Below are 27,112 nucleotides of genomic sequence, written 5' to 3'. Positions count from 1 at the left end.
TTGTGCAAGGACCGGAATGAAACTTCATCCTAATAGGTTCACATCCGTGATCGGTAGTTGTGGTTGTAGCATGACCGGTCGTCATGTTACGGAAGGCCACGAGCTCAGTGTGGATCTAAGGTCCTAGGAGCGTAGTCATGTTACAAGAAAGCTCCGCCCACTAGTGATGTCATCACAAGCAGCACCTATTATATGTTGCACTGCACCCTCTTCCCTGATCACATGATCATGACATCATCACAGGTCCTCAAACTATCACAGATTAGGAGCGGGTCCTGTCCGGGTATTTATGCTGCTGTTGTGCTGTGTATGTGATCACTGATAGATAATAGATAATATACATCACTCAGGGCTCTGTTCACACTTGCCTTCCGTTGCAGAACGCAGGGGACCAGGACGAGGGCGTGCAGCTACCAGGAGCTGCGCGCCGAAGATTAAATGGTAGGCGGAGTAACGTGGCTACTGGGGTGTGGAGTAGCCGCCACTAGTAGCCTCATGTCCGGCTACTCCACGCCCCAGTAGCCGCATAAAAAAATTTACCTATGCCTCCAATAAAGTTTTGTAAAAGACACCCGGGACGTGAGGATTAGCCCAAAAAAGGGTTATCCTCACGTCCCATCCATCCACCTACCACCCGATCTACCTTAATAGGTAGAATCGGGTTGGTAGGTGCCCTTTTAGTACATTTTCTGACAGTTTAACCCATTAAAAATCTAGGCCACTGTGTTTATTTAGCAGTAGTTTAGTGGCTACAGATGGTAACTGCTCCTTCACTACCAGTCGCCAGCAGTTGGTGGAGAATCTGGAATATAGCAATACAGTTCTATACCAGCAGGAATAGCTGTATATGCCGTATGTATAGGATGTTATCACTGGAAGCAACAATCTGATCCAAGATGGCAACAGGTTAACACCTGCGATCAGTGCAAGCAATATGCAGCAAACACCCTCCCGGTATAGAGAGGGCTCAGCCCGTCAGCCATATGCCGACATAATAGCACGGCGGTTTGCGGCATGGCAATCGCTAAGCATGGCACATTCCGGGAGGCCTAAGACTGCAGGAGATATTCTGGATTTACATGGCATCCGAGGATGTCGCCAATGAGATGACGCGTCCTCAGTATTTACATGGTGAACAGTCCGATGACCCGGCTTTGCAAACATCAGCAGATCTCTCCAGGCACCTGATGCTGGATTTACATGTAGCGTTTGTTTAGCGTTTTTAAAAACACAATGAAAAGACTGCGAGAGACCGGCCCGATCCGATTGCATGTGTTCCAGTGTACATGGATCTGGGGACGTTTTTTTTGTAGAGATATTTATTATTATCATTTCATATATACAGCCTAGAAAAACAACAAGTGCAAAAAAAACCTCATAAAACACAAAATAAATCAATAAAATAATTATTTTTTATATCTTCTTACTACCTTAGTAACAGTGCTGTACAATAAGATTTTTAAATAATACTGTATATACTTAAGTATAAGCCAAGACACTGGCTATATAGGCACCAGCTATATATACAGTGGGGGATGGGGTGGTTAAAGGTGGGGGGGGGGGGCAGGCGCTGGCTATATACTGGACTGGGGGCAGGCGCTGGCTATATACTGGACTGGGGGCAGGCGCTGGCTATATACTGGACTGGGGGCATGGGCGAGCGGGCTGGCTGGCTGACTATATACTGGGGACAAGGGCTGCTGGCTATATACTGGGGTGGGGGGGCCGATGGCTGGCAAAGCTATATACTGGTGCGCAGGGGGCTGGACAGCTATATACTGGTGCGCAGGGGGCTGGACAGCTATATACTGGTGCGCAGGGGGCTGGACAGCTATATACTGGTGCGCAGGGGGCTGGACAGCTATATACTGGTGCGCAGGGGGCTGGACAGCTATATACTGGTGCGCAGGGGGCTGGACAGCTATATACTGGTGCGCAGGGGGCTGGACAGCTATATACTGGTGCGCAGGGGGCTGGACAGCTATATACTGGTGCGCAGGGGGCTGGACAGCTATATACTGGTGCGCAGGGGGCTGGACAGCTATATACTGGTGCGCAGGGGGCTGGACAGCTATATACTGGTGCGCAGGGGGCTGGACAGCTATATACTGGTGCGCAGGGGGCTGGACAGCTATATACTGGTGCGCAGGGGGCTGGACAGCTATATACTGGTGCGCAGGGGGCTGGACAGCTATATACTGGTGCGCAGGGGGCTGGACAGCTATATACTGGTGCGCAGGGGGCTGGACAGCTATATACTGGTGCGCAGGGGGCTGGACAGCTATATACTGGTGCGCAGGGGGCTGGACAGCTATATACTGGTGCGCAGGGGGCTGGACAGCTATATACTGGTGCGCAGGGGGCTGGACAGCTATATACTGGTGCGCAGGGGGCTGGACAGCTATATACTGGTGCGCAGGGGGCTGGACAGCTATATACTGGTGCGCAGGGGGCTGGACAGCTATATACTGGTGCGCAGGGGGCTGGACAGCTATATACTGGTGCGCAGGGGGCTGGACAGCTATATACTGGTGCGCAGGGGGCTGGACAGCTATATACTGGTGCGCAGGGGGCTGGACAGCTATATACTGGTGCGCAGGGGGCTGGACAGCTATATACTGGTGCGCAGGGGGCTGGACAGCTATATACTGGTGCGCAGGGGGCTGGACAGCTATATACTGGTGCGCAGGGGGCTGGACAGCTATATACTGGTGCGCAGGGGGCTGGACAGCTATATACTGGTGCGCAGGGGGCTGGACAGCTATATACTGGTGCGCAGGGGGCTGGACAGCTATATACTGGTGCGCAGGGGGCTGGACAGCTATATACTGGTGCGCAGGGGGCTGGACAGCTATATACTGGTGCGCAGGGGGCTGGACAGCTATATACTGGTGCGCAGGGGGCTGGACAGCTATATACTGGTGCGCAGGGGGCTGGACAGCTATATACTGGTGCGCAGGGGGCTGGACAGCTATATACTGGTGCGCAGGGGGCTGGACAGCTATATACTGGTGCGCAGGGGGCTGGACAGCTATATACTGGTGCGCAGGGGGCTGGACAGCTATATACTGGTGCGCAGGGGGCTGGACAGCTATATACTGGTGCGCAGGGGGCTGGACAGCTATATACTGGTGCGCAGGGGGCTGGACAGCTATATACTGGTGCGCAGGGGGCTGGACAGCTATATACTGGTGCGCAGGGGGCTGGACAGCTATATACTGGTGCGCAGGGGGCTGGACAGCTATATACTGGTGCGCAGGGGGCTGGACAGCTATATACTGGTGCGCAGGGGGCTGTGACCAATACATTTCCCACCAACGGCTTTTACTCCAGTCAATAGGTTTTCCTAGTTTTTGTGTAAAAATTAGGGGCTTATACTCGAGTACATACGGTACATATTTTTAAAAATTTAGATAGTATTCTTAAAGGCTACATGAAAGTGTTTTTCTGGGATCAGCAATTACAGGTGCACAGGATCCTCTCCCCTCTAGTCACACTCAGAGGTCAGCAGAGACCAGAACCTCCATGCTGGAGCGGAGTGAGGACTGAGGTATTAGTGCTTTTATCTTTATACCATCAGAGGCGACTAACAAAAAAACTCCCCCCTCTTACCACCACAAGTGGAACTATCTGAGGGTGACGCACTGGGGCGGGGCGCAGGCACTGGGGCGGGGCGCAGGCACTGGGGCGGGGCGCAGGCACTGGGGCGGGGCGCAGGCACTGGGGCGGGGCGCGGGCTGGTTCAGCAGGGGCTCCTTACCCTGGTTATGCTGCTGCTTTATTAAACTTGGTGACTGCATTTTTTTCAACATTATTAAAAAATAAATAAATAACCATTTGACCATCGCAAATAAAACAAAAAAATCCTCAACGCAGTCACTGATCTGAAAGAGAAATATAAGAAAGGTTCATAAGAGCAAAGGACCAAAATATTTAAACTACCATAACCCCCATGGCCCCATCCTCTTTACACAGCCTGCACCCCCCCCCCCCCCAAGTCACACACAGCCTGCACCCCCACATGTCACACAGCCTGCACCCCCCCCAAGTCACACACAGCCAGCACCCCCCCCCCCAAGTCACACACAGCCTGCACCCCCCCCCCCCAAGTCACACACAGCCTGCACCCCCCCCCCAAGTCACACACAGCCTGCACCCCCCCCCCAAGTCACACACAGCCTGCACCCCCCCCCCCAAGTCACACACAGCCTGCACCCCCCCCCCAAGTCACACACAGCCTGCACCCCCCCCCCAAGTCACACACAGCCTGCACCCCCCCCCCCAAGTCACACACAGCCTGCACCCCCCCCCCAAGTCACACACAGCCTGCACCCCCCCCCCCAAGTCACACACAGCCTGCACCCCCCCCCCCCCAAGTCACACACAGCCTGCACCCCCCCCCCCCAAGTCACACACAGCCTGCACCCCCCCCCCAAGTCACACACAGCCTGCACCCCCCCCCCCAAGTCACACACAGCCTGCACCCCCCCCAAGTCACACACAGCCTGCACCCCCCCCAAGTCACACACAGCCTGCACCCCCCCCCCCAAGTCACACACAGCCTGCACCCCCCCCAAGTCACACACAGCCTGCACCCCCCCCCCAAGTCACACACAGCCTGCACCCCCCCCAAGTCACACACAGCCTGCACCCCCCCCCCAAGTCACACACAGCCTGCACCCCCCCCCCAAGTCACACACAGCCTGCACCCCCCCCCCAAGTCACACACAGCCTGCACCCCCCCCCAAGTCACACACAGCCTGCACCCCCCCCCAAGTCACACACAGCCTGCACCCCCCCCCCCCAAGTCACACACAGCCTGCACCCCCCCCCCCCAAGTCACACACAGCCTGCACCCCCCCCCCCAAGTCACACACAGCCTGCACCCCCCCCCCAAGTCACACACAGCCTGCACCCCCCCCCACCAAGTCACACACAGCCTGCACCCCCACATGTCACACACAGCCTGCACCCCCACATGTCACACACAGCCTGCACCCCCACATGTCACACACAGCCTGCACCCCCCCCCCAAGTCACACACAGCCTGCACCCCCCCCCCCAAGTCACACACAGCCTGCACGCACCCCCCCATGTCACACACATCCTGCACCCCCCCCCATGTCACACACATCCTGCACCCCCCCATGTCACACACATCCTGCACCCCCACATCCCCCCATGTCACACACATCCTGCACCCCCCCATGGCACACACAGCCTGCACCCCCACATCCCCCCATGTCACACACAGCCTGCACCCCCCCCCCCCCAAGTCACACACATCCTGCACCCCCACATCCCCCCATGTCACACACAGCCTGCACCCCCCCCCCAAGTCACACACATCCTGCACCCCCACATCCCCCCATGTCACACACATCCTGCACCCCCACATCCCCCCCATGTCACACACATCCTGCACCCCCACATCACCCCCAAGTCACACACAGCCTGCACCCCCCCCCAAGTCACACACAGCCTGCACCCCCCCCCCAAGTCACACACAGCCTGCACCCCCCCCCAAGTCACACACAGCCTGCACCCCCCCATGTCACACACATCCTGCACCCCCCCCATGTCACACACATCCTGCACCCCCCCCATGTCACACACATCCCACATCCCCCCCATGTCACACACATCCTGCACCCCCACATCCCCCCATGTCACACACAGCCTGCACCCCCCTCCTCCCCCCATGTCACACACATCCTGCACCCCCACATCCCCCCATGTCACACACATCCTGCACCCCCCACATCCCCCCATGTCACACACATCCTGCACCCCCACATCCCCCCATGTCACACACATCCTGCACCCCCACATCCCCCCATGTCACACACATCCTGCACCCCCACATCCCCCCATGTCACACACATCCTGCACCCCCACATCCCCCCATGTCACACACATCCTGCACCCCCACATCCCCCCATGTCACACACATCCTGCACCCCCACATCCCCCCATGTCACACACATCCTGCACCCCCACATCCCCCCATGTCACACACATCCTGCACCCCCACATCCCCCCATGTCACACACATCCTGCACCCCCACAATCCCCCATGTCACACACATCCTGCACCCCCACATCCCCCCATGTCACACACATCCTGCACCCCCACATCCCCCCATGTCACACACATCCTGCACCCCCACATCCCCCCATGTCACACACATCCTGCACCCCCCACATCCCCCCATGTCACACACATCCTGCACCCCCCACATCCCCCCATGTCACACACATCCTGCACCCCCCACATCCCCCCATGTCACACACATCCTGCACCCCCCACATCCCCCCATGTCACACACATCCTGCACCCCCCACATCCCCCCATGTCACACACATCCTGCACCCCCACATCCCCCCATGTCACACACATCCTGCACCCCCCACATCCCCCCATGTCACACACATCCTGCACCCCCACATCCCCCCATGTCACACACATCCTGCACCCCCACATCCCCCCATCCCCCCATGTCACACACATCCTGCACCCCCACATCCCCCCATCCCCCCATGTCACACACATCCTGCACCCCCACATCCCCCCATGTCACACACATCCTGCAAGCCCACATGTCACACTGCTGCCTCTTCCTTACCTCTCCTCCTTGGCAGCACATGGCTGCTGCTGCCGCCTCTCCCCGGATCTCCAGGCTTCCTGTGTATACTCTAAAGTTGCTCCTCCCACACAAGAGCCCGGTCACATGATCATGACGTCATCAGAGGTCCTTTAGACCACCAGGAAATAGCATCTACCGTGCTCACAGTCCTACCGATTCCCTGCCTCTACTCATCCTCCGCCGCAGCAGCTTTTCTTGTATTTATTGTCCGGCTGGTAAGTGTCGCCAGAGTGCACAATCAGTGAGTGACGGGCGCCATTTTCTTGGTGGGTTATACATTTTATCTAAAATTTGTGGTGACCCAACCTCCCTCCCCTAGACCATCACCTACACATCCCCCCATAACAGTGTCACCTACACATCCCCCCATAACAGTGTCACCTACACATCCCCCCATAACAGTGTCACCTACACATCCCCCCATAACAGTGTCATCTACACATCCCCCCATAACAGTGTCACCTACACATCCCCCATAACAGTGTCATCTACACATCCCCCCATAACAGTGTCACATACACATCCCCCATAACAGTGTCACCTACACCCCCCCCCATAACAGTGTCACCTACACATCCCCCCATAACAGTGTCATCTACACATCCCCCCATAACAGTGTCGCCTACACATCCCCCCATAACAGTGTCGCCTACACATCCCCCCATAACAGTGTCACCTACACATCCCCCCATAACAGTGTCACCTACACATCCCCCCATAACAGTGTCGCCTACACATCCCCCCATAACAGTGTCACCTACACATCCCCCCATAACAGTGTCACCTACACATCCCCCCATAACAGTGTCATCTACACATCCCCCCATAACAGTGTCATCTACACATCCCCCCATAACAGTGTCACCTACACATCCCCCCATAACAGTGTCATCTACACATCCCCCATAACAGCGTCACCTACACATCTCCCCCATAACAGTGTCATCTACACATCCCCCCCATAACAGTGTCACCTACACATCCCCCCCATAACAGTGTCACCTACACATCCCCCCATAACAGTGTCACCTACACATCCCCCCATAACAGTGTCACCTACACATCCCCCCATAACAGTGTCGCCTACACATCCCCCCATAACAGTGTCGCCTACACATCCCCCCATAACAGTGTCGCCTACACATCCCCCCATGACAGTGTCACCTACACATCCCCCCATAACAGTGTCATCTACACATCCCCCCATAACAGTGTCATCTACACATCCCCCCATAACAGTGTCACCTACACATCCCCCCATAACAGTGTCATCTACACATCCCCCATAACAGTGTCATCTACACATCCCCCCATAACAGTGTCACCTACACATCCCCCATAACAGTGTCACCTACACATCCCCCCATAACAGTGTCACCTACACATCCCCCCATAACAGTGTCATCTACACATCCCCCCCATAACAGTGTCACCTACACATCCCCCCCCATAACAGTGTCATCTACACATCCCCCATAACAGTGTCATCTACACATCCCCCCATAACAGTGTCACCTACACATCCCCCCCATAACAGTGTCACCTACACATCCCCCCCCATAACAGTGTCACCCACACCTCCCCCATAAGAGTCACCTACACATCCCCCCCATAAGTGTCATCTACACATCCCCCATAACAGTGTCACCCACACCTCCCCCATAAGAGTCACCTACACATCCCCCCATAAGTGTCATCTACACATCCCCCCATAAGTGTCATCTACACATCCCCCATAACAGTGTCACCTACACATCCCCCCATAACAGTGTCATCTACACCTCCCCCCATCATAAGTGTCACCCCCCCCATCATAAGTGTCACCCCCCCCCCCCCCCCCCCATCATATTAGTGTCATCTTATTTCCGTCTCCCTCCCCCCAGGATCATGCCCGTCTGTACGGATCACTCCCGGATATCAGACTTCTTACATCGGTCGCTGATGATGCACAAGGACAAGATGGAGGTGACGGAGAAGATCCTGAACCTCACCCTGGAGATCATCTTCCTGCTGACAGGAGAGGTGAGGGAGAAGTCTGCGGGTCACATGACCTCAGCACATCAGACAGTCATGGAGATCTCACAGATTTCTGTCTCCATTCAGGATCTTGTCCTCAGCAAGAAGCAGGAGGAGGGATCCGCAGACGGCTGCCAGGAATGTTTATCAGAGGGACCCACCATGGATCAGACTGCAAGGGAGGATCATCCAGAACCTGAGGAGCCCAAAGAGGAAGAGACCCCAGAACCTCCAGAGACCACCCACAGCGCAGCTCAGGAGGTGCCACATTGTCTGCCCTGCACCCACCAATGTGATTGTACAGTGATAATTACAGGGACTGGATCCGTGTCTTCTGATTGTCGCAGGTTCCCGTGCGATGTGAGGATGTCGCTGTCTTCTTCTCCATGGAGGAGTGGGAATACCTGGAAGAGCATAAGGAGCAGTACCAGGACGTGGTATCACAAGAGAATAACACATCTCCTGCACCTCCTGGTATGAAATAACTACTGTCCCTAATATTATACCGTATTATACTCCAGAGCTGCACTCACTATTCTGCTGCTGGTGCAGTCACTGTGTACATACATGACATTACTTACCCTGTACTGATCCTGAGTTACATCCTGTATTATACCCCAGAGCTGCACTCACTATTCTGCTGCTGGTGCAGTCACTGTGTACATACATAACATTACTTATACTGTACTGATCATGAGTTACACCCTGAATTATAGTCCAGAGCTGCACTCACTATTCTGCTGCTGCTGCTGCAGTCACTGTGTAATAATAATAATAATAATAATAATCTTTATTTATATAGCGCCATCAAATTCCGTAGCGCTTTACAAATCATAGGGGACATATACAACTATATTACATTACAAAGAACAAACAGTCATATAGAACAATAGGAGTGAGGGCCCTGCTCACAAGAGCTTACAGACTATGAGGATGAGGGGGTGACACAAGAGGTTGTGTAATGGTCCAGCCATTCTTTATAAGGGAACAATATAAAATAATTTAATAAATAATTTACTAAACAACGATGTTGCTGCTTGAACCAGCCATCAGCCGCCATCTTATTTACAGGGTCCTAGGTGAAAAAGACTGCAGAGAAGCCTGGAGCTTGGTGTATATCTGCTGTTTGCCAGATAACAGATAGGATAGTACATAGGATGAATTAGTAAAGGGAGAGGTGACATTTCATGCAGTTAGCGAGTGTGATAGGCTTGCCTAAAGAGATGGGTTTTAAGAGCACGTTTGAAGCTTTGGAGGGTAGGCATTAGTCTCAGAGTCTGAGGAAGGGCATTCCAGAGAATTGGTGCAACTCGGGAGAAGTCCTGGATACGTGCATGGGAGGTTCGAATTAAGGTAGAGATTAATCTAATGTCACTGGCAGATCGAAGAGCACGGGAAGGGCGATAGACTGAGAAGAGAGAGGAGAGATAGGGAGGTGCAGCATTATACAGAGCTTTGTGGATGAGGGTTATTATCTTAAAGTGAATACGGAAGGAGACAGGCAGCCAGTGCAGTGAGTGGCACAAACTGGAGGCATCCGTGTAGCGTTTGGCCTGAAAGACGAGCCTGGCTGCTGCATTAAGAATAGATTGAAGAAGAGAGAGTTTAGTGAGTGGAAGACCAATTAGTAGGGAGTTACAGTAGTCTAGTCGAGAGTGAATAAGTGCAACAATTAGCATTTTAGAAGTTTCAAATGTCAGAAATGGACGGATTCTGGAGATGTTTCTGAGATGCATCCGGCAAGAGCGAGCAAGAGATTGAATATATGGTAAAAAGGAGAGGTCAGAGTCCAGCACAACCCCAAGACAGCGGCCTGCTGCCTCGGTGCTATAGTGATCCCACAGACCGAGATGGAGAGGTCAGGGGTGGTTTGGTTAGTAGATGGTGGAAAGACAAGAAGTTCAGTCTTAGAAAGATTAAGTTTCAAGAAGAGAGAGGACATGATGTTAGAGACAGCAGAGAGACAGTCACTAGTGTTCTGGATTAAGGCAGGAGTGATGTTACGTGCAGAAGTATATAGCTGGGTGTCATCAGCATAAAGATGATACTGGAAACCAAATCTGCTGATGGTTTGTCCAATGGGGGCAGTATAGAGAGAGAAGAGAAGAGGACCCAGGACTGAGCCCTGAGGAACCCCGACACTGAGAGGAAGATGAGTAGAGAAAGATCCAGAAAAGGAGACACTGAAAGTGCGGTCAGAGAGATAGGAAGAAAACCAGGAGAGTGCAGTGCCCTTTAGGCCAATGGAGTGAAGCATCCTAAGGAGGAGCTGGTGGTCCACAGTATCGAACGCTGCCGATAGATCCAGGAGAATGAGGAGAGAATAGTCACCTTGGGATTTTGCAGTGAGGAGATCATTGGAGACTTTAGAAAGAGCAGTTTCAGTGGACTGCATAGAGCGGAAACCAGATTGTAGGGGGTCAAGGAGGGAGTTAGCTGAGAGATAGCGGGTTAGTCGAGAATAGACCAGGCGTTCCAGGAGTTTGGAGATGAAAGGGAGGTTAGAAACTGGTCGGTAGTTAGTAGCATTGGACGGTTCCAGTGAAGGTTTCTTTAGTAAAGGGGTAACAATAGTATGCTTGAAAGAAGAGGGGACGACCCCAGAAGAGAGAGAGAGATTGAAAATTTTAGTTAGGTGAGAAGTGACTGCTGGGGAGAGAGACTGTACCAGATGTGAGGGGATGGGGTCACTGATGCAGGTAGTGGGGCGAGCAGAGGAAAGGAGCCTAGACACTTCTTCCTCTGTGACTGGCTCAAAGGAAGAGAGTGAACAAGATAAGGTATGGGAGGGAAGGGGATTGGAAGGGTGAGTGGATTGAGCAATTATTTCCTGGCGGATACAATCAATTTTGTCCTTAAAATAGGCGGCCAGATCTTCAGCCCCAAGGTCTGTGACAGGTGGCTGCACCTTGGGTGTTAGTAAGGAGTGAAGGGTATCAAAGAGCCTTTTGGGGTTGTTAGAGAGAGAGGATATGAGATTAGTAAAATAGACCTGTTTAGCGAGGTGGAGGGCAGAGTTATACGTTTTTAGCATAAATTTGAAGTGTAGAAAGTCTGCAGATGTGCGCGATTTTCTCCACAGACGTTCAGCAATCCTGGAGCACTGCCGAAGGAAACGAGTTTGTTCAGTGTGCCAAGGTTGCCTGCGTGTGTGTTGTATACTCCAGAGCTGCACTCACTATTCTGCTGCTGGTGCAGTCACTGTGTACATACATGACATTACTTATCCTGTACTGATCCTGAGTTACATCCTGTATTATACCCCAGAGCTGCACTCACTATTCTGCTGCTGGTGCAGTCACTGTGTACATACATGACATTACTTATCCTGTACTGATCCTGAGTTACATCCTGTATTATACTCCAGAGCTGCACTCACTATTCTGCTGCTGGTGCAGTCAATGTGTATATACATGACATTTCTTATCCTGTACTGATCCTGAGTTACATCCTGTATTATACTCCAGAGCTGCACTCACTATTCTGCTGCTGGTGCAGTCACTGTGTACATACATGACATTACTTATCCTGTACTGATCCTGAGTTACATCCTGCATTATACTCCAGAGCTGCACTCACTATTCTGCTGCTGGTGCAGTCACTGTGTACATACATGGCATTACTTATCCTGTACTGATCCTGAGTTACATCCTGTATTATACCCCAGAGCTGCACTCACTATTCTGCTGCTGGTGCAGTCACTGTGTACATACATGACATTACTTATCCTGTACTGATCCTGAGTTACATCCTGTATTATACTCCAGAGCTGCACTCACTATTCTGCTGCTGGTGCAGTCACTGTGTACATACATGACATTACTTATCCTGTATTGATCCTGAGTTACATCCTGTATTATACTCCAGAGCTGCACTCACTATTCTGCTGCTGGTGCAGTCACTGTGTACATACATGACATTACTTATCCTGTACTGATCCTGAGTTACATCCTGTATTATACTCCAGAGCTGCACTCACTATTCTGCTGCTGGTGCAGTCACTGTGTACATACATGACATTACTTATCCTGTACTGATCCTGAGTTACATCCTGTATTATACCCCAGAGCTGCACTCACTATTCTGCTGCTGGTGCAGTCACTGTGCACATACATGACATTACTTATCCTGTACTGATCCTGAGTTACATCCTGTATTATACCCCAGAGCTGCACTCACTATTCTGCTGCTGGTGCAGTCACTGTGTACATACATGACATTACTTATCCTGTACTGATCCTGAGTTACATCCTGTATTATACTCCAGAGCTGCACTCACTATTCTGCTGCTGGTGCAGTCACAGTGTACATACATGACATTACTTATCCTGTACTGATCCTGAGTTACATCCTGTATTATACCCCAGAGCTGCACTCACTATTCTGCTGCTGGTGCAGTTACTGTGTACATACATGACATTACTTATGCTGTGTAGCACATAGTAAAGCAGGATGAATGTATATAATGTATATAACTTTCCCCTGTTATTATGTTATGTTATGATTCCTTATTATCTAGTCTCGAGCAGCACAAATCTGATCTGAGATGCGCAGCATGGGGCGTCTGTGGCCATTGTGAAAACTTTAAAAACTAAAATCAATATAGTCTGTTTTCTATAGATTAGTTCCAAAATTCAGTTTGTTGAGTTCCGAGCTGGTCTAGTGTGCCACAGGTTTAATATTATTCTACCACCAATCTTCACAGCATGTCGTAAAGTGCGATGCAAAACCTTCAATGCACCTGACCTGTGAGCTCCCACTAGTGGCCATTTTGCAATTTTATTTTACTCATTACTGCCAAAAAACTGTGTACACTATTCATTTTTATGCATTAATGATGTCTGAAGGGCAGAGTATTTTCCACGGATTTCTACATTTTTAAAAAGCCATTTTGTGGGAGGAGCTAGAATTCAAGAGCCTCATCACATTTTGGAGAACTGTACTAATGTGTTCCAATTAGTTACTGATGTCCTAACTCCCAGGTTCCTTACATCACATTTTGTATATGCTCATACATGCAGGTGGAAATATATCTACAAACAACCCCGAAATTTGTATGAGCCCCCTTATTCCTGAAAGAGGATTCCTGGAAGAGAGTCCAACGCTGACATCAGAATATCAGGTACCAGAACCCTCTCTCGAAATCCAATTCTCCTTTGTGCTTATGTGAATGAATGTTTCTGCTAGACTCTTTTGCATCTGTTAAGAGTCAAGGAGGCGGGGCTATCTTGACATGTTAAACCTTTCAGTGCCCACAGCGGGGTGCAGTTATACTCTGTCGCTACCTTTTGTCCCCAGGTATAATAACTAATGTTTCCATAGTCTTTAGTAATCTTAGTGGACACTAGAGATGGGCGAACATGCTCGTCCGAGCTTGATGCTCGGTCGAGCATTAGCGTACTCGAAACTGCTCGTTGCTCGGACGAATACTTCGCCCGCTCGAGAAAATGGCATCTCCCGCCGTTTTGCTTTTTGGCGGCCAGAAACAGAGCCAATCACAAGCCAGGAGACTCTGCACTCCACCCAGCATGACGTGGTACCCTTACACGTCGATAGCAGTGGTTGGCTGGCCAGATCAGGTGACCCTGGGATAGACTAGCCGCTGCCCGCGCTGCTCGGATCATTCTGTGTCTGGATGCCGCTAGGGAGAGAGCTGCTGCTGGTCAGGGAAAGCGTTAGGGTGTTCTATTAGCTTACTGTTAGGCAGGAGTGATTCTCCAAGAACCCAACAGCCCTTCTTAGGGCTACAATAACGTTATACTTTTTTTTTTTTATTTGCAGCTAGTACCATATTGTGAGGAATTTGCAGGGGGACTTGCTACCGTTGTGTTTAGCTCTTAGTGACACACATATCCACCTCAAACACCAAAGTGGGAAAATTTATTAGGGGTTTGATTTCAATTAGGCACAGTCTGCCATTTCCTTTTTATTTTACGTTTATTTTTTTAATAACTCAGCGTCATCTCATCTGGCATAGTAGTGTGCTTTCATACTTGGCTAGAAAATAGCCATAGGAGAATCCAAACAGCTTACTTACGCCTACAGTAGCGTTATATATATTTGATTTCTGGTTGATCTGCTGGTGGCTGTACTTGCTGCAGTGCATCTACTAGCAAATTGTGAGCAATTTGTAGTGAGACTTGCGACCGCTGTGTTTTGCGCTTAGTGACGCACATATCCATTGCAAAGACCGAAGTGGGAAAATTTAGTAGGGGTTGGATTTCAATTAGGCACAGTCTGCCATTTTTCCTTTTTTATTTTACGTTTATTTTGTTTCATAACTCTGCGTCATCTCATCTGGCATAGTAGTGTGCTTTCATACTTGGCTAGAAAATAGCCATAGCAATAGGATAGCATCGTTTGGTTTTAAAAACTAAAAAACACAAAAAAAAACAAAAAAACACAAAAAAAAGTTAAAAAAAAATTAAAGTTATAACTCTCATTTTAAAAATGTTTCACCCGAGGGCTAGGGGTAGAGGACGAGGGCGGGGACGTGGGCGTCCAACTACTGCAGGGGTCAGAGGCCGTGGTCCTGGGTGGGGTGAGACACCACCTGCTGATGAGGGAGGAGGGGAACGCCGCAGAGCTACACTCCCTAGGTTCATGTCTGAAGTTACTGGGACTCGTGGTAGAGCACTGTTGAGGCCAGAACAGTGCGAACAGGTGATGTCGTGGATTGCTGACAATGCTTCGAGCAATTTGTCCACCACCAGTCAGTCTTCCACGCAGTCCACCCATGTCACCGAAATCGGCACTCCTCCAGCTCCTGCACCTCAGCCTCCTCCCCCCCAGTCTGCCCCCTCCAAGGAAAATTTGGCATTTGAACCGGCATACTCTGAGGAACTGTTTTCTGGACCCTTCCCACAGTCACAAACCACTTGTCCGGTTGCTGCTGAGCAATTTTCCGATGCCCAGGTTTTCCACCAGTCACAGTCTGTGGGTGATGATGACCTTCTTGACGTAGTGGAAGAAGTGTGTAAAGAGGTGTCCGACGATGAGGAGACATGGTTGTCAGACAGTGGGGAAGTTGTTGTCAGGGCAGGAAGTCCGAGGGGGGAGCAGACTGAGGGATCGGAGGATGATGAGGTGACAGACCCAAGCTGGGTTGATAGGCCGGGTGAACACAGTGCTTCTGAGACAGAGGAGAGTCCTCGACCAGAACAGGTTGGAAGAGGCAGTGGTGGGGCCAGACGGAGAGGCAGGGCCAGAGCTGGTGGATCAGCGCCAAATGTGTCAATTAGTGAAGCTCTTGCGGCGAGGGCTAGATCTTCAGAAGTCTGGAGGTTCTTTAAGGAAACACCGGATGACCGACGGACTGTGGTGTGCAACATTTGCCAAACCAGGATCAGCAGGGGTTCCACCACTACTAGCTTAACTACCACCAGTATGCGCAGGCATATGAATGCTAAACACCCCACTCAGTGGCAACAAGCCTGTTCACCTCCGGCCGTGCACACCACTGCTCCTTCCCCTGTGTCAGCTGATAGTCAGCCCCCTGCCCAGGACCCTGCCACAAAAACCCCATCGTCGCCTCCACGATCCTCCACAGCATCCACCAGCGTTCAGCTCTCCATACCCCAGACGCTGGAGCGGAAACGCAAATATAGTGCAACCCACCCGCACGCCCAAGCCCTTAATGTGCACATCTCCAGATTGCTTAGCCTGGAGATGCTGCCCTATAGGCTAGTAGAGACCGAGGCCTTTCGCAACCTCATGGCGGCGGCCGCCCCTCGGTATTCGGTCCCCAGCCGCCACTACTTTTCCCGATGTGCCGTCCCAGCCCTGCACCAGCACGTGTCAGACAACATCATCCGGGCAGGGCCACTATATATCGCTGACGGCACATTGGGTTAACTTGGTGGAGGCTGGGACCGAGTCTGACCCTGCGGCTGGTCATATACTGCCGACGCCGAGGATTGCGGGGCCTACCTCGGTCCAGGTGTTTCAGGCCTACTATGCCTCCTCCTCCTCCCACCCCTCCTCCACCTCCTCCTCCTCCGAATTACCATCCGTGGGCATGGCGCCATCAGTCGGTAGCTCTAGGCACAGCAGCAGTGCCGTCGCTAAGCGACAGCAGGCGGTGCTCAAACTGCTGAGCCTAGGCGATAAAAGGCACACCGCCCAAGAGCTATTACAGGGCATCACGGCGCAGACTGATCTGTGGCTGGCACCGCTGAACCTGAAGCCAGGCATGGTTGTGTGTGACAACGGCCGTAACCTGGTGGCGGCTCTGCAACTCGGCAGACTGACACATGAGCCATGCCTGGCCCATGTGTTAAATCTGATAGTTCAGCGTTTCCTCAAGACATACCCCAATCTGTCTGATTTGCTCACGAAGGTGCGCCGCATCTGTGCGCATTTCAGGAAGTCCAGCACAGATGCTGCCACTCTCAGGGCAGCGCAGCGCCGCCTCCAACTGCCCGCTCACCGACTGTTGTGCGCCGTGCCCACGAGGTGGAATTCAACACTGACCATGTTATCCAGAGTTTACCAGCAGCGCCGAGCCATTGTAGACTGCCAGATGTCAACTTCCACCAGAACTGGTAGTCAGGTCAGTCAGCTTCCTCAAGTCTACAATGAGGAGTGGACGTGGATGTCTGATATCTGTCAGGTGCTGAGTAACTTTGAGGAGTCAACACAGATGGTCAGTGGCGATGCCGCCATCATCAGCCTCACCATCCCGCTGCTTGGCCTGTTGAAAAACTCTCTGGTCAGCATGAAGTCGGAAGCTTTGCGCTCGTCACAAGAGACGGGGGAAGAAGATTCCCTTGTTGATAGCCAAAGCACCCTCAGGTCTGTTTCTCAGCGCATATCGGAGGAGGTGGAGGTGGAGGAGGATGAGGAGGAAGAGGAGGAGAATGTTGGCGAGACACAAGAGGGGAGCATTGCTCAGACCTTCACTGTTCAGCGTGTATGGGCAGAAGAAGAGGAGTTGGAGGAGTTGGAGGAGGAGGAAATGGGCAGTCAGGCCAGTGAGGGGAGTGAATTCTTACGCGTTGGGACTCTGGCGCATATGGCAGATTTCATGCTAGGCTGCCTATCCCGTGACCCTCGCGTTCAAAGAATTTATTCCAGCACCGATTACTGGGTGTTCACTCTCCTGGACCCACGGTACAAGCAAAATCTTTCCACTCTCATCCCTGCAGAGGAAAGGAGTGTGAGAATGCATGAATACCAGCAGGCCCTGGTGCACAAGCTGAAACAGTATTTCCCTTCTGACAGCGCTAGCGGCAGAGTGCGTAGTTCTGCGGGACAAGTAGCGAGGGAGAGTAGGCGAGCAGGCAGCTTGTCCAGCACTGGCAGGGGTACGCTTTACAAGGCTTTTGCCAGCTTTATGTCACCCCAGCAAGACACTGTCACCTGTCCCCAGTCTCGGCAGAGTAGGGCTGATCTTTACAGAAAGATGGTGAGGGAGTACGTAGCTGACCATACCATCGTCCTAAATGATCACACAGCTCCCTACAACTACTGGGTTTCAAAGCTGGACATGTGGCACGAACTGGCGCTGTACGCCTTGGAGGTTCTTGCCTGCCCTGCCGCTAGCGTCTTGTCCGAGCGGGTTTTCAGTGCAGCTGGTGGCATCATCACCGATAAGCGTACACGCCTGTCGACTGACAGCGCTGACAGGCTGACGCTTATTAAGATGAATAAAGGCTGGATTTCTCAGAATTTCCAATCTCCACCAGGTGAAGGAAGCTCAACCTGAATAATTTATCCACTCCTCCTCCTCCTCATTTTCCTCCTTCTCCTCCTCTTTGTACACTAAAGCAGAGGAAACTGGCTATTTTTTGACAGGGCCCACTGGCTCTAGCTATAGTACTTTATGCATTTAATTTTTCTGGAGGGCCACCTACCCGGTCCTCTGTTTTAAACAATTTTTGGGAGTGCCACATACAGGCACTCAATCTATTAAATTTTTCTGGAGGGCCACCTACCTGCTCCTCTGGTTTGAAAACTTTTTTGGATTGCCACATACAGGCACTCAATCTATTCCATTTTACTGGAGGGCCACCTACCTGCTCCTCTGGTTTGAAAAGTTTTTTGGACTGCCACATACAGGCACTCAATCTATTTCATTTTTCTGGAAGGCCACCTACCCGCTCCTCTGGTTTGAAAACTTTTTTGGACTGCCACATACAGGCACTATCCAAATTAAATTGTTTCCATAGCAGCCTCCACACGTTGTCTCCATTGCTACCTCCAAAAGTCGTCCATATAGCTGCCTCCATACATCGTCCCCTTATCAAACGAGGTGTGTCAGGCAGAAATTTGGGTTGTTTTCATGGATTCCACATCAAAGTTGTTAACTTTGTCGCCACCCTGCTGTGTTATCCACAAAATATACTGGCAAACTTTTATCATTTACCAATATTATTTCAGCGCTTCTTGCGCATCTGTTTACATTCCCCTCACCCGCCATATCCTAAACTTATAAGAACGCTACTACACTTGATCTTATACAAAAGGTTCTTAGAAGTGCTGTTTGGGGAGTAGCCTAGAGACAGGGGCTTGGATTGGCAAAAGCTCGCCTGGCAGCGGAGCGCCAGCTCCATCCCAAGATCCAACTAACATAGTTTTAACTGCAGGACCTTTAATCTACTACTAGTTCACTGCCTCCATACATGGTCCCCTTATCAAACGAGCTGTGTCAGGCAGAATTTTGGGTTGTTTTCATGGCTTCCATGTTAACTTTGTCGCCACCCTGCTGTGTAATCCACAAAATATACTGGCAAACTTTTATCATGTACCGATATTATTTGAGCGCTTCTTGCTCACCTCCTTTGGTTCCTCTCTGCCACCCATTGGTTTGAAGCCTGAGTCCATTTAGGGTATGTCGCCATGACACTCTCTAGCCTGCTGCCGCTGCCTCTGCATGCCGTCCCCTATAGTGTCAGGGTCAATTATTGCATGTTTTAGATACTATCTAGCTTCATTCTGTCACTCTTTCATGGCCATGCTGTTGCCCATAATTTTGGCATAATGGTGCGATTAAGCAGCCTCAGAGGCATCCATGCATGCTGCCCCTGCTGTTTCCTGTCCATTTCCGTGGTGTTTCCATCCTTTTCTGAGGTTCCCAGGTGTTTGGCCAAGCTTCCCTGTGCAGAGCCTTGGTTCCCTTGAAAAATGCTCGAGTCTCCCATTGACTTCAATGGGGCTCGTTATTCGAGACGAGCACTCGAGCATCGGGAAAAGTTCGTCTCGAATAACGAGTACCCGAGCATTTTAGTGCTCGCTCATCTCTAGTGGACACATATATTTAAAGGGGCTATTAAAGGGGTTTGGAACAATGTCCTTTAAAAATATGTCCCAGGTCTTCAGTCATATTCCACTCTCCTTCTCACTTTCCTGAGTCTTTGTGTAAGACAACTGGCTGCAGCAGGAGCCTCTCCAAACTCCTTTGCAGTAGGACACAGATTGACAAGCACCGCCTTCTTGAATAGGCCACACCCAATTGCCAATCCCAAAAGGCTACACAGACAGTAAGCTTCTTGTTCTATGTGACAGACTGATCCAGTAGAAGTGGTACCATCACCCCAGTGTAAGGAGGAAGACATCCCAGTGGAGATCAGCACAGGTAAGAGATCACCATAAAATGTAAATATAGCGGGGAAATATCCAATAATCCAGAATATTCCATCATTTCATATTTTATCCAGTAAATAATCTTGACATTACTTTTTAAGACCGAACATCCAATAATACAGAATATATTCAAATTAGTGCGAGAATATGACTATTTACGTCCAATAATCCAGAATATTTAATAATCTGACACGTGAGGTCTCATCTATGTCAGATTACATGTTCAGTAAAACCAGAATGTTTGATAATCTGAAATGTATAAGGTCCTATTTATGTAACACGATAATAATTTATGTCCAATAATCCAGAATATTTAATAATTTGACACCTATGAGGTCCCATTGATATCCAATTGTAGTAATGAAAGTCTAGTAATCCAGAATATCTGCTAATTCATCATCCGTCATGTCAAATTATAGAAATGAACTTCTCATCATGCAGAATATTTAACAATACTGTCCTAATAATACTGGATTATTAGAAGTTTTCTGATTTGCCTTCCCCCTGGTGGAAATGATTGACCCAGAGGACCAAATATCTGAGATATGGAGGGAAACTAATGGGCCCTTTAATATATCTATTATAATACAAAAATTTGTAAAAAAAATTGGCCTTGTTGCATAAAGCAACCAATCACAGCGCAGCTCTCATTTTCTTGCAGCGGAATATGTAATGAAAGCTGAACTCCGATTGGTTGCTGTGATCAAGAGGTTCCATCTTTCTTCAGGCATCTATTTGTAGCCCATAGCAACCAATCACAGCGCTGATTTCATTTCATGTTCCGCTCATGAAAAAAGAAAGCTGTGCTGTGATTGGTAGCTACGAGATGCTAAAAGTTTCAGGAATCCTCTGACTGAAAAATGATCTGGGAAGAGCTCATCTTTTACACGGTCTTTAAAAATGAAAGCTGCCTTCTGATTGGTTGCTCTGGGGAAAACATACAGGTCTACTTTTAGGCAGTTTTAATGTATTTTCCCATATTTTTCACAGATGTCCATCTTTTTATGAAGACCCCAGAAATGAGGAGGAGCCCTGTCTGTTTCCAGGAGGAAAATGAAGATAATGGGGTGATCCCGCAGGAATATCCGGTACTAGGATCATCTCTAGTCTTAAAGGGAACCTCCTTTTTGCAACTGCAACCTATAGGGAATCTGCCACCAGAATTGATCCCATTAAACTACTAGCCCCCCCTCAGGTGGGGGATGAAATGACCATTCAGACGCCTCAGGCTTTATGCTCGTGATTCTGTGATATAACGAACATTTAGATAGATGTTGGAAATGTAAGGTCCGGATAAAAATCCAGTTTCCTCCTATTTTTATAACTTTCTGCATCTCTGGTTTTGTAGCTCACAGAGATTCTTATCTTAAACATGACACCAGCAGCAGGTTTCTATGTGCTATAGAACCAAAGATAGAGGCCCTGAAGTGACTCTTTTTCTCTGGAGCCTCTTAACTTGACTCATCTTAGGTAAAATGTGACTCTTCTCTGCTCATTGTTACATGACTCTGGGAAAGATTTTTTTGGTGAGATTTCACACAAAAAAAGGGAATTCTACAAAGGACATCCCCTACTTGAGGGGGCGGGTAGTTTAATGGGGTAAAATCTGGTGACAGGTTTCCTTTAACACCTTAGTTAAACGTGATGTTGCTATACCTCATGGTATTGTTAAGGATGGATGAAGAGGGCTCACAGGTATAATAAAGCAGACCCCCACCATTAACACTTGCAATCAGTGCTGGGATGGTTGTTAACCCTTAAAATGCTGCCAGCAAAGCCCCCTGTGGCATTTAAAGGCAACATACCATCCAAGACCATCCTGATAAACCAGGGACACTTGCTCATAGATCCAGGCACTAGGTGACTGTGGTCTTCTTATATATGTAATCCAGGGCCTCCTTTCTTCTTAAATCAACTTTTAAAAGTATGCTCATAAGTCAGAAGTGCTCTGGGGGTGTTACCAGAACTCCTTACAGTGTGGAGAAGCACTTCCTCCCTTAGGCTGAATTCGGCAATGACCGCACAGTGCTATCCTATTTTTCCCCGTGCTACGGCGCTGTGCACCATATATCTCTATGGAGAGGGGAGGGGGTTCACCCATCCTCCTCTCCATCACTACAGCCCGGCGAGCATACGTTCATGTGAATGCAGCCTTACAGTGTGCAGGAGCCCTTACAGCAGGCAGAGGGAGGAGAGAGTGCTGGAGGCATATGTGCACTGAGATTTTGGCTTGTATTGTCACTTGTATTGACGTCTTTGGGGAGCGACAAACCATTCCCATGACAGCCTGGAGTCTTTGTGAGACTCCTGGACCGGTCAATTAAAGAGATCTGTAACGGTTTGTCGGTGGCACACTGTAACATATCTATAGCAATATTGCCATATACTGCAATACTGTAGTACTGCAATGTATGAACAATTAGACCCCCAAATGTACTTCAACCCTCTGAGGTCTGACCGTTCCTACTTTATACTGCAACACAAATTTAAACAAAATAAATAAATAAAATGACCTAAAACTATCTATAAAATCATATGTTGGCTATCGCTGCGTTCCAAAATATCAAAATGTAAAAACGATTCTTGCCGATTAGCAGTGATCTTACTGACCCAAAGAATAAAAGGATAAAACTATTGGCATAAATGCTTATTTTTTTGGTCAATTTCACTGCATTTGGAAGTACAGTTATAGTAGGGTATTTAGGGGGTTTATTCATTATATGGGGTTAAGAAATATCGAGGGGTGGGGGGTGCCCAAGTGTAGCAGACTTGGATATAGGTTTATATGACTAGCGGGGGCTGCATGGTCATTTCATTAATGTGGAAGGCTGCTGCAAGGAATTTCATTACTGTGGGGGGGTCTGCGGCAGGGGGCATTTCATTACTGGGGAAGGATGCTGCGGATCATTTCATTACTTGAGGGTTGCATGGGCATTTCATTACTGGGGGGGTCTGCGGCAGGGGGCATTTCATTACTGGGGAAGGATGCTGCGGATCATTTCATTACTTGAGGGTTGCATGGGCATTTCATTACTAGGGGGGGGTCTGCGGCAGGGGGCATTTCATTACTGGGGAAGGATGCTGCGGATCATTTCATTACTTGAGGGTTGCATGGGCATTTCATTACTGGGGGGGTCTGCGGCAGGGGGCATTTCATTACTGGGGAAGGATGCTGCGGATCATTTCATTACTTGAGGGTTGCATGGGCATTTCATTACTAGGGGGGGGGGGGTCTGCGGCAGGGGGCATTTCATTACTGGGGAAGGATGCTGCGGATCATTTCATTACTTGAGGCTTGCATGGGCATTTCATTACTAGGGGGGGGGCTGCGGCAGGGGGCATTTCATTACTGGGGAAGGATGCTGCGGATCATTTCATTACTTGAGGGTTGCATGGGTATTTCATTACTAGGGGGGGGGGGTCTGCGGCAGGGGGCATTTCATTACTAGGGGGGTCTGCGGCAGGGGGCATTTCATTACTGGGGAAGGATGCTGCGGATCATTTCATTACTTGAGGGTTGCATGGGCATTTCATTACTGGGGGGGGTCTGCGGCAGGGGGCATTTCATTACTGGGGAAGGATGCTGCGGATCATTTCATTACTTGAGGGTTGCATGGGCATTTCATTACTAGGGGGGGGGGGTCTGCGGCAGGGGGCATTTCATTACTGGGGAAGGATGCTGCGGATCATTTCATTACTTGAGGGTTGCATGGGCATTTCATTACTAGGGGGGGTCTGCGGCAGGGGGCATTTCATTACTGGGGAAGGATGCTGCGGATTATTTCATTACTTGAGGGTTGCATGGGCATTTCATTACTAGGGGAATCTGCTGCAGAGCATGTTATTACTGGGGAAGGATGCTGCGGATTATTTCATTACTTGAGGGTTGCATGGGCATTTCATTACTAGGGGGGGTCTGCGGCAGGGGGCATTTCATTACTGGGGAAGGATGCTGCGGATCATTTCATTACTTGAGGGTTGCATGGGCATTTCATTACTGGGGGGGGTCTGCGGCAGGGGGCATTTCATTACTGGGGAAGGATGCTGCGGATCATTTCATTACTTGAGGGTTGCATGGGCATTTCATTACTGGGGGGGGTCTGCGGCAGGGGGCATTTCATTACTGGGGAAGGATGCTGCGGATCATTTCATTACTTGAGGGTTGCATGGGCATTTCATTACTAGGGGGGGGGGTCTGCGGCAGGGGGCATTTCATTACTAGGGGGGTCTGCGGCAGGGGGCATTTCATTACTGGGGAAGGATGCTGCGGATCATTTCATTACTTGAGGGTTGCATGGGCATTTCATTACTGGGGGGGGTCTGCGGCAGGGGGCATTTCATTACTGGGGAAGGATGCTGCGGATCATTTCATTACTTGAGGGTTGCATGGGCATTTCATTACTAGGGGGGGTCTGCGGCAGGGGGCATTTCATTACTGGGGAAGGATGCTGCGGATCATTTCATTACTTGAGGGTTGCATGGGCATTTCATTACTAGGGGGGGTCTGCGGCAGGGGGCATTTCATTACTGGGGAAGGATGCTGCGGATCATTTCATTACTTGAGGGTTGCATGGGCATTTCATTACTAGGGGGGGGGGGGTCTGCGGCAGGGGGCATTTCATTACTGGGGAAGGATGCCGGGGGCATTTCATTACTGGGGAAGGATGCTGCGGATCATTTCATTACTTGAGGGTTGCATGGGCATTTCATTACTGGGGGGGGTCTGCGGCAGGGGGCATTTCATTACTGGGGAAGGATGCTGCGGATCATTTCATTACTTGAGGGTTGCATGGGCATTTCATTACTAGGGGGGGGGGTCTGCGGCAGGGGGCATTTCATTACTGGGGAAGGATGCTGCGGATCATTTCATTACTTGAGGGTTGCATGGGCATTTCATTACTAGGGGGGGTCTGCGGCAGGGGGCATTTCATTACTGGGGAAGGATGCTGCGGATTATTTCATTACTTGAGGGTTGCATGGGCATTTCATTACTAGAGGAATCTGCTGCAGAGCATGTTATTACTGGGGAGGGAGGATGGATGGGTTATTTCTTTACTGGGGGAGGCTTTGACCAATGCATTTCCCACCCTCGATAGATTCTCTGTTAGCAGTGGGGGGGGGGGGGGGGGCGTCTGAGATTATGGCATTTGGGGTACAATACTTGTGGGTTTAATGCACTCAGAAGGTCACATACATGTAGGATGATTGTGAGTCGTCTTGTGTTACAGGTCACAGCTGGACACAACATGGAGCCCGACTGGTGCAAGAAGGAACCACAACCTATAGAAATCAGCGCAGGTGAGTCACCTCCAATGTATACAGGGCTGGGCGCCTCAGTGCGGATGGGAACCTCCATAGTTCCTACAAGGCTCCCTATAAACTCCTGGCCACTTTCTGTGTGCCCCAATATTGTGTGTTCACCTTCTAACCTGTGAATCTATTACAGATCTACCAACCAGCTGGAAAGTACAACCTGACCCCCACCACATGCTAATACCTCATCAGCATAAAAACTGGTTGGACCCAAGTCACCTGGAAAGTGGTGTCCCCAATGAGAGCCCCCTTAAAATGCCAATGGCTAAACCAAAGACTGTTGTGAATGCGGTAACCTGGAGGAGCAGCACAGACCTACCGCATGTTTTTTGGCAAAAACCTCAAGTAGCTGCGTCCTCCAGAAATGGAATTGACCCGATCTCTCAGCGGAGGACGCATCATGAGACGTTCCACTGCGCCTCGTGTCAGCAGAGCTTCATGGATCGGTCCGCCCTGGTGCTCCACGAATGGACATTTCACTCTCACGAAGCCAAAATGGGGGAATCGCAAACTAAACATGAGGCAAAGGAAGAAAGACCGTTCTCGTGTATGGAGTGCGGGAAGTTGTTCAAGAAGAAGTCAAGTCTCGTCAAGCATCAGAGAATCCACACGGGCGCCTTCACCTGTCCGGACTGCGGGAAGTGTCTCTCGGACAAGACGGGTCTCACCGTACACCGGAGAACTCACACAGGAGAGAAGCCCTATGTGTGTCTTGAGTGCGGGCGACGTTTTACCGATAACTCCCATCTTGTAAGACATAAGAGAAGCCACACAGGGGAGAAGCCATATTCGTGTATAAAATGCGGGAAATGTTTCAGCGACAAATCAAATCTTGTCAAACATGAGAGAACTCACAGAGCGGATAAGTCGCTCTCATATCGGATTGTGGGAAACATGTTATAGTCCAGAAACAAGTCTTCTGGGTCATTGGAGAATTCACACAGGAGGGGAGCAGTTCTGATGTGTGAATACATGGAAAATGTTTATAAAGAAATAAAATATAGAAAAATATTTATTTTTAATATGGCGATGCTTTTGTGTCATTGTTTGGTATTTGTCTATGTTTTCCGTGTTTTGCATCATATGGTATCAATGACACATGGGTGGGAAATTGCGCAGACACAACATATTGTCCCAAAACCCCCCCCAAAAAAACCCATAATTTACTTGGGGTAGCCATTGTTAGGGATTTTTATGCAGGGCCCCAACAGCCCTCTTGACTTTTGTAAGGTGAGTCCTAATTAACCCTTTCATGATTGAACATAAGGACCAAGACATACACGTCAATCTCTTAGTCAAGATCTTCTCTCCTTTAATAATCAAAATGCATAATATATATCAGACAGAAGAGTCATCAAAGGGGTGTGAATAGTATACTGCAAAGCTATTGGTCATCAGCACATTCTGGGAAAAAAGTGAATTAATTGTGCTCAGTTCTCAGAGACCTTGTACACAGATATTGTTTATACTAAGAAGAAGATAAGTGGCTCCAGAATCATATTATTATGCAGCTTCGAGGACAGACTGGCTTCTCATTACATGTCACAGGGTAT

General features: G+C 49.9%; 1 protein-coding gene and 1 long non-coding RNA gene across 2 annotated transcripts; one reads left to right on the top strand and one right to left on the bottom strand.

The window, feature by feature from the left end:
* Positions 1-1,004: 1,004 nt before the first annotated feature.
* Positions 1,005-6,778, bottom strand: LOC140117300 (uncharacterized). The gene is made up of 3 exons (XR_011853001.1): positions 6,627-6,778; positions 3,761-3,884; positions 1,005-1,346 (listed from the first exon to the last, which is right to left on the bottom strand). It is a non-coding gene; the product is annotated as an uncharacterized lncRNA (long non-coding RNA).
* On the top strand, positions 6,710-26,581 carry LOC140117296 (uncharacterized). Its single transcript, XM_072133849.1, has 9 exons — positions 6,710-6,862; positions 8,531-8,669; positions 8,751-8,924; positions 9,011-9,137; positions 13,685-13,785; positions 20,169-20,238; positions 21,237-21,334; positions 25,475-25,544; positions 25,693-26,581. Exons 2-9 carry the CDS (start codon positions 8,535-8,537, stop codon positions 26,460-26,462), a joined length of 1,545 nt encoding a protein of 514 aa, XP_071989950.1. The 5' UTR covers positions 6,710-6,862; positions 8,531-8,534; the 3' UTR covers positions 26,463-26,581.
* The last annotated feature ends 531 nt before the right edge of the window (positions 26,582-27,112 follow it).

Source organism: Engystomops pustulosus, chromosome 2 (genome assembly GCF_040894005.1).
Source record: "Engystomops pustulosus chromosome 2, aEngPut4.maternal, whole genome shotgun sequence".
Lineage (NCBI taxonomy): Eukaryota > Metazoa > Chordata > Amphibia > Anura > Leptodactylidae > Engystomops > Engystomops pustulosus.
This window is presented reverse-complemented; position numbering and strand designations above follow the sequence as displayed.

Bases quoted from the DNA above. Each gene is read 5' to 3' on its own strand.
- LOC140117296 (XM_072133849.1), top strand. From the start codon at position 8,535: ATGCCCGTCTGTACGGATCACTCCCGGATATCAGACTTCTTACATCGG. The intron at 8,925-9,010 runs GTGCCACATTGT...TGATTGTCGCAG, and splicing joins CCCACAGCGCAGCTCAGGAG to GTTCCCGTGCGATGTGAGGA. The intron at 21,335-25,474 runs GTACTAGGATCA...CTTGTGTTACAG, and splicing joins TGATCCCGCAGGAATATCCG to GTCACAGCTGGACACAACAT.